This window comes from Erythrolamprus reginae, chromosome 7 (genome assembly GCF_031021105.1).
Source record: "Erythrolamprus reginae isolate rEryReg1 chromosome 7, rEryReg1.hap1, whole genome shotgun sequence".
NCBI lineage: Eukaryota > Metazoa > Chordata > Lepidosauria > Squamata > Dipsadidae > Erythrolamprus > Erythrolamprus reginae.
Window position 1 is genome coordinate 62611883 of NC_091956.1, and position 14329 is coordinate 62626211.

Consider the following 14329-nt stretch of genomic DNA (forward strand, 5'->3'; position numbering starts at 1 on the left):
TTCCTTCCTTCTTTCTTTCTTTTTTACTTTTCCCTTCCTCCTTCCTTTGCTTTTCTGGGCTGGTATTCCAGCAACCTTGAATTCTTTTACAGTCTTACATTTCTTCATATTTTATTCCATATATATTACTTTAATCTATTTCTTTTATCTTTATGTGTTTATCTATTATTACGTTTAAAATTTAAGATCTTCTCCTCACCATTCCCCCCATGTCGTGAGCATTTGCTTTAATACTTCCATATAATATTCTTAACAATATTTTTATTTTTAAAATAATTGCAATCTGTTATCATTTCATTTTCAATACATCTCTCACATTTTTTTTCTTAATATCTGTTCTTAGTCATTTTCTCCTTCCATTTTATCACTAATTTAATTCCAGCAATCAAAGATGTGGTCATTTCCCAATTTATATATTCTATTATTGATATATTTTACTTCAATTATTTATTATACATTAATCAAAATCATCTTATAATTTCTTTATCTTCTTTTCCACTTCATTACTTTTCCCATACAAAAAATATTTCAAAATTAAATATTTCAATCTGATTCTGAGAATACTAAAGAGATGTATAAAAGTCTAGTGTGCCAATCTGGCAGATAACATCCAAGTTATGGCTATCTAGGAACATTGTGAATTTGTCACAACTAATTTAATGCATATTGTAATAAAATACTTTGAAGATAATTTCTCCATTGTTGTTGTGGCCCGCCAACACTATGCAGCTGGTAGCTGATTCAGACAGCAAGGAGGCTGGTGTGGTGATTTGCCATTGGCCTGTACAGTTAGTACCAGAGTCTGACAGTGAGGAGGCAGAGATTAAGCCAGGGCCTTCAGAACCTCCAGATATTTTCATGAGGGCAGAAGATGAAGACAAAGAAGAGGAGGAACCTGTCCTCAATGCTCTGCCAAAAGGCAGGAATGGCTCCTGAGGAGAAGATCTACTTGGGAGTAAGGCTTAGGGTTAACTGGCCATTCCCATAGCCTATTTAATTGAGAAAAAGGACTGACCAATTTGCAGGAAACAACTTTGTTAATTCTCATTGTATCTTTTGACTTCAAAACTGCTGTTTGGCTTGTGTTTGGAAGACGTCCAGTTTCCTTCAAATTGCTCCTGGGCATTCTGCCATCAATAATAAGATAGTGTGTTACTATCAGATGGACTTTTTGTTGGACTTTTGATTCTTTTTGCTTGGACTACTGCTGGTGTTAAAAAAGTTAATTAATAGCTATTACTCTGAAAAGACTGCTTTGTTATTTAACTGACTTTATAACAACTATTAAGACAAATATTTAGTTGTTTGTAAATATTAAAACAAGGTTTGTTCGGACACTGTTTATGCTTTGTTCCTTGGTCCAGCAGCTGGGTCAGAACAATTGTTTCAAAACTCAAGAATACTGACATGCTAGGAAATTCAACACTTGGATTATTTTCTTTTTTAAAGAATAGGCATCCAGATGTACAAACTTCCTGTGTGTATGCTCGAAAGTATAAATAAAAGGAATACAAAGTTGAGATTAACAGGATAAGTATGTAAAAATTCTAGCACATTCTGCTATGATTTGCTAACAATGGTAAATGACAAATTTGTTTACAATGAAGAATAAGATAGTGTGCAAGATGATGCATTGCAGTTGTATAGGCAATTAGCCAGGAAAATTGTATAATAGAAAAGTTACTTAGTCTGAATATAAGGCAGAGAGCGAAACTATTGTTATAATACTGAGACAGAACAGATATCCAGAGATTAAAGTGTTTGATATAGAACCATAGAAGACTGACGGCAGAAAAAGACCTCATGGTCCATCTAGTCTGCCCTTATACTATTTCCTGTATTTTATCTTACAATGGATATATGTTTATCCCAGGCATGTTTAAATCCGGTGACGTGGATTTACCAACCACGTCTGCTGGAAGTTTTTTCCAAGGATCTACTACTCTTTCAGTAAAATAATATTTTCTCATATTGCCTTTGATCATTCCCCCAACTAACTTCAGATTGTGTCCCCTTGTTCTTGTGTTCACTTTCCTATTAAAAACACTTCCCTCCTGAACCTTATTTAACCCTTTAACATATTTAAATGTTTCGATCATGTCCCCCCTTTCCCTTCTGTCCTCCAGACTATACAGATTGAGTTCATTAAGTCTTTCCTGATACGTCTTATGCTTAAGACCTTCCACCATTCTTGTAGCCCGTCTTTGGACCCGTTCAATTTTGTCAATATCTTTTTGTAGGTGAGGTCTCCAGAACTGAACACAGTACTCCAAATGTGGTCTCACCAGCGCTCTATATAAGGGGATCACAATCTCCCTCTTCCTGCTTGTTATACCTCTAGCTATGCAGCCAAGCATCCTACTTGCTTTTCCTACCGCCCGACCACACTGCTCATCCATTTTGAGACTATCAGAAATCACTACCCCTAAATCCTTCTCTTCTGAAGTTTTTGCTAACACAGAACTGCTTTCATAGCTTTCATATTAATTATTTGTTTTGGATGGAGCAGCAATGGAAGGAGAAAACTATTGCCTTTATTCTCTGGGCATAATTCTCCTGAAATTTCTAGTTAATAACTGCTAGCAGCTGAATTTTGTTTTACTGTTTCCCACACAATAAATTTTCTTATCTCTTCTTCCGATGGAATGAGCCAGGTAAAAGGAACCAGCAAAATGTCCCATTAGACAAGACTGCTGAGATGGGTTGTCTATTGTTGCTCTGGAGTTGGCAGTGTCAAAATTAAATAAGTAAGAGACTTACTATATACTTTTTTAAAAAAAAATCAAAGCAGACATATCAACTATAATAAAATAACTTTGGAGGAAGGAAGCTGATTAATGGATGTCTGTCACCTAGTTCAAAACTCCTTTCTGTGGCATATGGACCCCTTGCTCAAACAATTTACGGTAAATCATCTAAAGAGGATCCCAAATAGAAAATTGTATGTCTGCATGTTTCCATGGCTACTTTGGTGTTTTTATTCTCTAAAATAATATCCCATTTTTAAAAATGCCAAGCAAATGGTGTGTGCTTTTAAAGAAATTAGTCTTCCCATGGGTCAGCCCCAGAGCCTTTTTCCTTCCTTTTATACTTCCTGCCAACCTGCCTTCCATTGATGACTTGTATACTGCGGGTCAAAAAGAGGGCGGGGAAAATATTTACTGACCCCTTGCATCCTGGACATAAACTGTTTCAACTCCTACCCCCAAAACGTCGCCACAGAGCACTGCACACCAAGACAACTAGACACAAGAACAGTTTTTCCCTGAACGCCATCACTCTACTAAACAAATAATTACCTCAACACTGACAGACTTTTTACTAAATCTGCACTTCTATTTCTACTAGTTTTTCTCATTATTCCTATAATCCTTTCCCTCCCACTTAGGACTGTATGACTGTAACTTGTTGCTTGTATCCTAAGATTTTTATTAATATCGATTGTTTCATTGCTTATTTGACCCCTATGACAATCATTAAGTGTTGTACCACATGATTCTTGACAAATGTATCTTTTTCTTTTATGTACGTTGAGAGCATATGCACCAACACAAATTCCTTGTGTGTCCAATCACACTTGGCCAATAAAATTCCATTGTATTCTAAAGCAGCTGACAATATTGGCACGTGCATTTTCCCTCACCCTTTCCGCTAGACCTTCTTCTTCTTCCCCCCAAAGGCAGGTCCCCTCGATGCAAAACTCCAGAAGAGATAGTACCTCTCCGTTTGTGTTAATGGAGCATGACATCTTCAGCTTGCTGGGCTGCAAAGAGTTAAAAGCAGACGGTTTCCAAGTGCAATGGATTCCCTGTCCCTCCCTCCCGGCTCCCTCTCTTTTTTCTTGCCTCCTCCTCCTCCCCACCCTATTTCTGTCTCTCTTCTCCACCCCCTCCTCCCTCTAGTTTTGGCAGGGGATTAAAGTAGCTCCCCCCTGTGGCAGCAGTGACCCAGAAATGAGTTTGATTCACAGAGTCCTTCCTCCATAACAAGTAAAAAACGTCAGTTAGAGTGAGTCCCTCGCTCTCTTTTCCCCCTTCGCTTTTGAGTGTGTGCTCGCGCGCGTGTGTGTGTGAAGAGCGACACAATCTGCTCCCGTTCTCTCAATGCTTGTCTGAACTCATGAGGCAGCACGGAGCCCTCCGCGCAGAGAAACTCCAACCTGACTGGCAACCATCTCGGCGGCAACAGCAGCAGGTAACTGTGCCCAGGCAGTTTCCTTTACGTTCGCCTTTTCGCTCGCCGCCGCAGAAGGAGCTGCCTTTGCACAGCCATATTTGATGTGTGGTGGGTGGGTGGGTGGTGATTTTTTCTTCTTCTTTTTTTGGCCGCTTTAAGCTCTGGAGTTCTCCAGAAGCAGCTAGAGAGCAATTCAATGCCGAAGGTCGCTGCCTAGTGGAAATAATATAGTACGTCATTAATATGGCGCCAAAAGATTTGCTTCTTGATAGGAAGCAAAAAAAAAAAAAAAGAGGAGGCAGTTGAGTTTGCATTCGCTATCCCATAAGCAACTTGTACATGGCTTGGGGAGGAAGGGGGTGGGGGGCCAGGGAGGAGGAAGAGGTAAAAAAAAATAAATCCGAATATTTGGGAACGTTTGAGAACATCCGAATTGGCGGGAGGGGGGGAGGGGAAGGGGAGTTGAGGGCTGGCTGTATTTTCTGTCGCTGCAGACTTCGCTTTTGGCAAACCAGAAGCTCCTCAGGATGAACCAGATGACCGAATCGGGTTGCAGAGTGATTAATAATAAGAGCAAATAGGACCATAACGTTGTTAGTGCTGTTCCTTCCGGATTTAGAGGCTATTTTGTAATCGACCCGGAGACTTTTTTTTTGCCACAGTTTTCTTTGTGGGCGAGTAGGACGGGCCACCCTAAAAAAACGCATCCACGCTGAATGAGGGGGAGAGAGCGAGCTGCCGTAACGGAAAAGTGAGGCGCATTTTAACAACTTGGAAGACAGATGGCAATGGCAGAGCACAGGTCCTTTTTAGACAGCTTTTAAAAAGCGGAGGGGGGAGGGGTGGCAAGAGCCAGAATCTGTCGCCGTGTCACCCACATGTTTGGAATATCCGTTGCAGTGATCCAAGGGCAAGAGGGATAAGATGGTGAACACCTTTTGCTGGCAAAACGCTCCTTAATAAATCAGATTTGGCTCAAAATTTGTTTGGGAGCCGTGGTAGAGATATACTGGGTCAAATTCTATATGGCCAATATATCTGTACCACGGCTCTCAAATTTGGAGCCAAATCTATAACTATCTATCTATCTATCTATCTATCTATCTATCTATCTATCTATCTATCTATCTATCTACTTACTTACCTATCTACCTACTTACCTACCTACCTATCTGGGTCGATTCATCAATTGCCATGAACTTAGTGCAGTTCAGGCACTATTTCTGAAGAAGAGCATTTTAGGCGATTTTTAGTTAAATGGGCACCTGGGGTTGTTTTTTTAATAAAAAAACAAAACAATCCACACACCTAGCCAGATAATTCGCACCAGAAGCCCGAAATGCTTTTCCCGCGCCTGTTGGGCTGCAAGTGGGAAGACCCCCGAAAGTGCACGTGTTAAGGAAGTGTGAGCATATGGACAGCATGAAAACAAGGGGTGTGTGGCGCCTTTAGCAACGGAGCGTGTTGTTCAACCGCTATTCTGCTGGGTGGCAGCAGATTGTCAATGCTCGACGCCGCTGCTCGCTGCTGGCGCAAATGATTAACGCAGGCCGAGGGAGGACGAAACGTGGAATGTTGCCTGGGATTCGAAGCGCTTCCGAAGAGTCTCATTTGCTACAGTCATTAGCCCCCCGCCCCGCCCCTCCCTCCGCGTAAGGAGGCGGGGTTTCTTCGCTGGGCCACGCTCGGGAGGCAAGGGATCTTGGGCGGTTGGCAGAATAGCCGGCCGGCGGGTCAACAGGCAGGTGCGCGGCGTCAGCAAAAGCCTGAACTTCTCTCCATTCTTTCTGAGCAATCTTACTCCTCCCTTTATTACCGAAAAGGGAGGGGGCACTTAAATACCTGCGCCGTTGCTGTGCAGACACAAACTCGCGCGTGTGCGGGGTGTGCGTGTGTGTGTGCAAACTTTTCAAAGCATTCTTCACCCCGAGGAGGGTTAGAATTTGTTCTCCAATCCCTCCGAATCGAATTAGTCAACTTGCTATTTCAGTAGAGTCGTGAAACGCCACCGCGGGGCTTTTGAGAGGTAACGTCGGATGCTGGTGGACAAGTATTCTCCCTCCCCCTCCGCCCTTCTCTCCCCTCCCCACTTGGGCAAGGATAACGGGGGTAGTAGCATGATGGTAATTGCGGTGCTTCGAATCGAGAAACGTCAGGTGGACCCGAGCGAACTGGGCTGAGAGCAGAAATCCCCCCCCCCCCCGATTTGCGACGTTACTTATTAACGGGGATTAAAATAGGTCAATGGTAGGACGGGCGGAACTCGGGCTCAGTTGGAGGGATGGGGAAACACCCCCCTCCTCCCCGCATCAGGCAAGAAGAAAATGGATGTAGGCGATGGTATGTTTTCAAATAGCTGCTACTTTGCCACCCAAAGGGCCGTGGTCCTTCAGGAGGAGCCATGTGGGTGGGAGGAAGAAAATGCATCAAGCGTTTTGGACGACAAAGCCCCCTCGGGGGCCTTGCTGCATGCCCATCGCCTTATCGCTTTCCTACCCTTCGATCTTTTGCAAGATGCTGTAGAAACCTTTACGTTTCTAGTCCCTTTGCAATCATCCTTTATTACGCGGCTTCTATCTTAGGTGCTTCCCCCTCCCCTCGCTTCTCTCTAGCGAGTAGGGACTAGAGGGCGTTGATTTGTTTGCAACTGCTTTCCTGGATGATTTCCTCTGACGGGGTGATACAGTTTCCAGAACTATCGAGTGGTGGGAGGAGAGAGAGACGGGCGAACTGCGGGCGGGAGCAGAGGAAGCGGCCTCGGAGACACTCGCGGTTCAATGCAACGAGCCCTCCCCTCTTTCCCCTCCAGACGTTACAACATGGAGATCAAGGGGGAGGGAGGGCTGCGCCTACAGCTTTGCGCGAGCAGCGATGGATTTGGGAAGCCAAGCTCCGCCGGGAGCACCAAGTTTGATTTGCAACCGGGGCTGTGCGGATTGGTGCAGCTTGGGGGGAAGAGGGCGGAGCGGAAGAAGAGAGACTGGAGGATGCGCCGCGGGGGCTTGGTCGGTTTCAAATGCGGGGACTTGTAACGGCGGTGTTGCTGGCGTTTGGCGGGTCAGGCCGCCTCCCGCCGCCCCCAAACTCGGTTCGCAGACTTTCCTCTGGAGAGGAGGCCTGTTCTTTCTGTACTATCCGACTACTTAACTCTTGGCGATTTAGGATGTACTGCAGTTTCTCCGAGTGATGGGATTGAAAACCTCGTGCAAGAGTGACCGTTCACCTGTGGAATTGGAAAAATTGGTGAGCCGGTGTAGGATTGGCATAGCATTTTTATTTGCTGTAGTCTCCTAATTGATGTGATGCGAGAGGATGAATTCTGTGACTGGTCTTCTAAGATCTTACATCTAGAAATGTCATTGGGAAGCCAAGATCCATCTTGAAAATGAATCCCTTTCATCCCAAATAAGAACCCTCCGGTTAAATGAAGGCGGAGGGGAAGAATCCATGCTTTGAAGGCAAACATTTGTGGGATTTCTTGGAATCTTTGTCCCACTCCCAAGAAGCTCAAAGTAATTCACACATTAATTCCTGTGGGTACTTAACTTTGCAGAAAGAGGTGATGTAGGTTATATTTACAACAGAGTACAAAAAGTCACTTTAGGTAGATACTTTTACTTATCTCTGATGACAAGCTCAACTGTTAAGTAGACTGATGGGTAAAGTTGAATTCTTTTTGCCTTTAAAATAGTGAACTTCTGATTATTTCAAAGAGATGTTACAGATTAGGTTGCCATATTGATCTTGTATCTTCAAAATGTATTTCTTGAAATACTGATTGATTAGCATAACATACAAAGAATAGCAACTTGACTGTTGATAAAAATTTATTTATTTAGCAAAGATGTATTGACTAAGTACAGGTTGGCTTTGACTTACAGCAGTTTGTTTGGTGCCATTTGAAATGACACTGAAAAGAGTGACCTATGAATATTTTGTATACTTATGACTGTTGGAACATCCTCAAAATTTAGCCACTTGGCAACTGACTTATATTTAGCACAGTTGCAACCTTTTAACAGGCAACATTAATGAGGAAGGTAGATTCATTTAACAACTGTGTTGCTAACTTAACTGCAGTAATTCACTTAATAACTGTGGCAAGGAAAATGGGATAAAACTCACTTAGCAAATGTCTCAGCAAAACAAATTTTGGTCGGAAGTCGAGGACTATCTGTACATCATTGTGATATATAATTGTGAATACAGTTTAGAATGAAATAGTTTTCCATTGCTCTTAATGCATATCATAAGCACAATTTGGACTCAGACTTGCTAAAGTTAAATTGTTATTGCGATAATTTTGGTCAACTGATCTGGAAAAAGTATTTGCACCATCTTCTGTTGATATCCACACTTGTATGTCTGTTCTCTATTAATAGTAGTTCTGTAGGCTAAAAGAGTGGTCCCCAACTTTTCTTGTTCTGCGTACTGGCGGGGGATGAGATGGTTTCGTACTTGCTCAAATAAAGCTTTGCATGCTCACCTGCCACTTGTGTAGCCCTGTTCCCAATGAGGTGGACCAGCACCAGACTGTGGACCATAGATTTGGGACAGCTGTTCTAAAATGTGCTCTGTCTTGTGAGAAATTCCACTCAAAGATATGCTATGCCAGGGGTTGGCAAAGTTGGTTCTTCTATGACTTGTGGACTTCAATTCCCAGAATTTCTGAGCCAATCATGCTATCAAGAATTCTGGGAGTTGAAGTCCATATATCACAGAAGAGCCAACTTTGCCTACCTCTGTATGCAACAAGCAATGCAGATTTTCAAAACAGATCTCTGTGGTCTGCAATTTTCAGTCCAGTTCTACTGACATTAACATAGATTCTGTATGGTATGCTTCTGTATGGTTTTTAAATGTCGGGTTTTTAGATACTTTCTTTTATATATTAGATTTGTTACATTGCACATTGTTATTATTGTTGTGAGCCGCCCGAAGTCTGCAGAGAGGGGCGGCATACAAATCTATTATTATTATTATTATTATTATTATTATTATTATTATTATTAAACTAAAATCTCAGAAGTTTCTTTCTGCTTCTTTCATTTGATATTGAATAGCAAAATCAATCACGTGTGGCTGTGTTGTGGGACTTTATTTCTTACCAAAATGTATTCAGGTGATGATTCCTCTCATACCATTAATCACTAAATAAATCTGATGGGGATTTCTAGATAGATAGGTAGGTAGGTAGGTAGGTAGGTAGGTAGAATCTAGATAGATAGATATAATCTAGATTTCTACCAAAATCCTTGATAGTTGGTTAAATCAAAGTAACAAGTACTTTATTTGGCGATCACTGCAATCAATAGACAGAAAAACGCTTATTTCTTTGACATGTTTATATTTTTTAGTGCCAAAATATTTCCTGAAAACATTGAGAACTTATGTAGAGATTTATTATTTTATGTTATTTTGTTTATGTTAACTCCCAACCAGGAAGTGCAGTTCTGATTGACAAATGTTTTTGAAACTGAGTAATGTTACTTCAGTACTGGTGTGTTTTGCAGGAGAAGATTTTTGTTGCATTCTTGTGCTGTTCCTGTAGTGGCTTTGTGCAGTTTATTTTGGAGTTTGTTTTAACACTGCTTCTAGTTAATGATTTGTCAGAACTAGAATTATAAATCCTTTTTACCCAGAGGTTTATGGAAGTCATTAAAATTACTGTAGGAGGAAACGTAAGTTACACAAGCTTTGACCTGGGGATACACATTTAATGCCCATATAAAATGTTTCTCTTCATCCATTAAAAATAATAGTTGTCACTTTCAAACTACATTTCCCCCATATGCTGTTGATCAATCTATTAGACTCTTGATCACGTATACTGTTACATTCTGTGTATTAATATCCTTCAGAAATGAAAATATATTTGATTTATGTTATTTATGTGTGTTAGTTTTATAGTACCTAATATATACTGTAGTTAAAACTAAGCCTGACTGTTTCTGAATACACTGTTAATTCAGTAGGCAAAGAGCAATCCTATTGATTTAGTTTGGGCAATTCTAATTCTCACTAGAGGTTATTGACAGGTGTAAAATGGGAGAGGAAAATGGCATCTTTTCCAGTAGGAAATACATTTAGATGTCTTCTTCGTTTTAATGGATTTATTTCTCAGTGGTTAAAGTAAATATTTTCTGCAGTATTCTTTTGTATTGGGAAGCTGATGGTCAAACATTTGCAGTTTTTTAAAAAAAATCGTGATGTTATTACAATCTAAGGGAAAGGTGCATAACTTTTGGGGCCCAACTGCCATACTTAGTCTAAATATCATTCTAAGGGGCCTCATTTATTTTTATTTATTTATTTATTTTTTGATTTGATTTGATTTGTATGCCGCCCCTCTCCGCAGACTCATTACAAAATACAGAATGGATTTAATATAATTTTATGGTTATAATTCATTGCGGTATAAAAATTACTATCTCTTTTATTCGTTAAACATAAAACCCAGAAAATAATAATAATAATAATGCCCATGTGCTAATCCCTTCCATTTTCCATTTCATTACAAAGTATTTTAACAATTTTCTAATAACATCTAAGGATTGTGAGCATTTGTGGCCCTGGTTTCTCAGTTTGCATATTCTTAGATTAAAGAATAGTGTGTGATCAGAAATTTGAACACTTAATTTGAACTTTTTTGGAGAAGGAGCAGGTATGACATAGAAATGAAAATCTATAGAATGCTACTGTTATAAATTTCCTCCTTTTATAAGACTATAAGATTATTATATAAGGGGAAACCAAGATAATTCTGCAATGAATCCATCAAAATGGCCAAGAAAAAGGCATATAAAAATAAATTGAAAACTTTGGGAAATATGACATGAGACATTTATTTATTTTAAACATGTGTTTCCCATATATGTTCCAAATGGCAGGATCTGCCATGGAAAAGTACATATCCTCATTCTCATTAGATGCCAGTGGAAGGAACTAGGAGTATGCCCACCTTAATTAACCTAATAGGACAGGTAGATGTCCTTAGGGAAAGGTGGTCCTGCAGATACATGAGATGAGATATCAGACAGATTTTCATATTGTAGAAACTTCACTTGTTCTTTTAGGGAAATTCATATGAGTCAAATCAGTTCTGGACCTCAGCAAAAATTTTGTAATTACATAGAATGCCATCCTACATTAAGCCATTTATTCTATTGCTGTATTCTAGATTATAGTAAGTAATCATTAGTATCTCAGATTGAGTGCTTTTCTGTGCATTCTGCCTTAGGTTCTATCAAAGTGATGCCAAGATTCAATCTGAGAATGCCTACATACTTTCTACATTATTTTTTGCTGTTGCTTTTTGCTCTTGTAATATAGAGATAATAATAATAATAATAATAATAATAATAATAATAATAATAATAATAATAATAAAGATTTGTATGCCGCCCCTCTCTGAAGTCTTGGGGTGGCTCACAGTTAAGGGGGGACTCCCTAAAGTTCATAGGTAAGAAAGTGAGGACAAATCAAGGAAAATATTTCTTCACCCAGTGGGTCGTTGATTTATGGAATTCACTTCCAGAAGAGGTTGTGACAGCTGTCAGCCTTGATAGCTTCAAGGCAGGATTAGACAGATTCATGGATGCCAAGTGTATCTATTGGTGGTTATTGAAATGGATGTCTATGTGCCGCCTCTATATTGGTTGAGGCAGGCAGGATTCCCTTGAGTACCATTTGTTGGGGGCAGGGGAAAGGGAGGGTCTTGCCTTGTCTTTATGCTCAAGATCCCCATGGACAATTGGTGGGCCACTGTGACACAGAATGCTGGACTTGATGGACTTTGGCCTGATTCAGCATGGCTCTTCTTATGTTCTTATACAATATAAAACAGTGAATACAAAACAAATCTAATTAATTAAAAAACTACATAAGCTAAAAAGCCAGTATATTAAAATCAATCAAACAATTCAATCGCAGCCATACATCACATTTATTGGCCAGGGGGGTCCAGATCTAATTGCCCCAAGCCTGGCAACATAAGTGAGTCTTGAGACTCTTGCGAAAGGCGAGGAGGGTGGGGGCAGTATGAATTTCTGGCGGGAGCTGATTCCAGAGGGCCGCCCCCCCCACAGTGAAGGCTCTTTCCCTAGACCCCGCCAAACGACATTGTCTGGTTGATGGGACCTGGAGAAGAAGGCCAACTCTGTGGGACCTAACTGGCCACTGGGATTCATATGGCAGAAGGCGGTCCCGTAAGTAATCTGGCCCGATGCAATGTAGGGCTTTGTAAGTCATTACCAACACTTTGAATTGTGTCTGGAAACCAATCTTCAACCAATGCAGTCTGGAGTGTTGGAGAGACATGGGCGTAACTAGGAAGGCCCATGACCGCTCGTGCAGCTGCATTTTGCACGATTTGAAGTTTCTGAACACTCTTCAAAGGTAGCCCCATGTAGAGAGCATTGCAGTAGTCGAACCTTGAGGTGATAAGACCACGAGTGACTGTGAGTAGAGACTCCCTGTCCAGGTTGGGCCGCAACTGGTGCACAAGGCGAACCTGGGCAAATGCCCCCCTCGCCACAGCCAAAAGATAGTGGTCCAAAGACAGCTGTGGATCGAGGAGAATGCCCATGTGCACCCTCTCTGAAGGGGTCAGACATTCCCTCACCAGAGTGATGGATGGACAGATGGAAATGTCCTTGGGAGGCAGAAGCCACAGCTACTCCATCTTGTCGGGGTTGAGTCTGATTTTTAATCTGTAAATATTACTAGGTCAAAATGATGGTATTTTCAAATTCATTTTTCAAAATGATAGGCACCCCCCAAATTTAAAGGGTATTTTTATTGTGATTATTAAAAGAAATGAACACTGCTCTGTGTTTTTAAAATTTTAGAACCTGATTACATTTCTCCCCTATTGTTTTATTTAGTAACTCTGAGAGTCATGTTGAATAAGTTAACTGAAATCTTATTAGAGTTTAGGAATTTGAATTATTTTTCTGTCTTAACTCATGTGGTTTTCAGCAATTAATTGAAAGTCACATATTTTTCAATCCTGAGCTATAAATATTCTCCTTCATTAGCAATAGTGTTTGGTATGTTTTCAGGTACATTATTTATCGGTACTGTACACCAAAATATTACATTAACTTTCCAGAATCTTTTTTGATTCTTCCTTGGGGTAAAATATCTTATTAACTTGCTCTCAAGCCATGATTATTTTTTATTTAAATTAAGAAAAAAATACAAGCACCCTGCAGAAGAAATTAGTGGTGCTCAGCATATTGCTCAGAGTTTTGTCATTGTAGTAGAATTCCCAGATTTTGAAAAAAGCTAAATAATTAAGAAAAACTTAATCTCGATCATCATGGCTGCACAACCTAATTATAGAGTAATTATTTAAAAAACTGATAACTCTATAGCTCTGAAGACAGACTACCACTACCACTAACTCTTTGTAAGTAAATCCTTTTTTAAGTATATAAAGATCTGCAGGTCAAGTTATGTGCCAAACTAATTTTTAAACTCTCAGCAGTCTGTGGGCTAGTAGATGTCTGCAGGAAAACTATTAGAATAGCAGAATGTATCTTAAATCATACATCCCTCCCCCTCAATATCTATACATCATTTATGTATGGAGTATGTGTCTGTGAGAGAGATAGCATTTGCTCAACTATACAGTGGTACCTTTACTTAAGAATTTAATTCGTTCCATGACCAGGTTCTTAAGTAGAAACGTTCTTAAGTAGAAGCAATTTTTCCCATGGGAATCAATGTAAAAGCAAATAATGCATGCAAACCCATTAGGAAAGAAATAAAAGCTTGGAATTTGGGTGGGAGGAAGAGGAGGAAGAAGAGGAGGAGGAGAATTGCTGCCGAAGGAAGGCGAGGTGAAGGAAATAAAAATCCAAAACTTTAAGACTTAAAAAAAAAGAGGGACTCTGAGGCGGAGAGGAGGAGCACGCGCCTCCCATACACCCGGCGTGAGACTGCCTCACATACACAGCCTCCCATACACTGGCTGCTGCTACCTGCTGCCTCTTTCTTTCCATGCTGAAGGGCTCCCCTCTCCTCTCGCTCGCTCGCTTTCTAGCTGGCGCCTTTCCTTCACTGTGGTGACTCCTTGGCTGCCCAGAGCGAAGGGAGTGTTTCTTTTCTCTGGGCGCTGGCAGAGATTTATTCAGAGGTTCAAGTGCCC

The 14329-nt window shown here is 40.6% G+C and overlaps 1 protein-coding gene across 1 annotated transcript in view; it reads left to right on the forward strand.

The window, feature by feature from the left end:
- The first annotated feature begins 723 nt into the window (after positions 1-723).
- Positions 724-14329, forward strand: part of JADE1 (jade family PHD finger 1) — a 76719-nt gene continuing 63113 nt past the window's right edge. Inside the window, exon 1 of the mRNA XM_070758151.1 lies at positions 724-919. Within this exon, the coding sequence (XP_070614252.1) occupies positions 724-919 (196 nt within the window). The remainder of the gene's footprint in view (positions 920-14329) is intronic.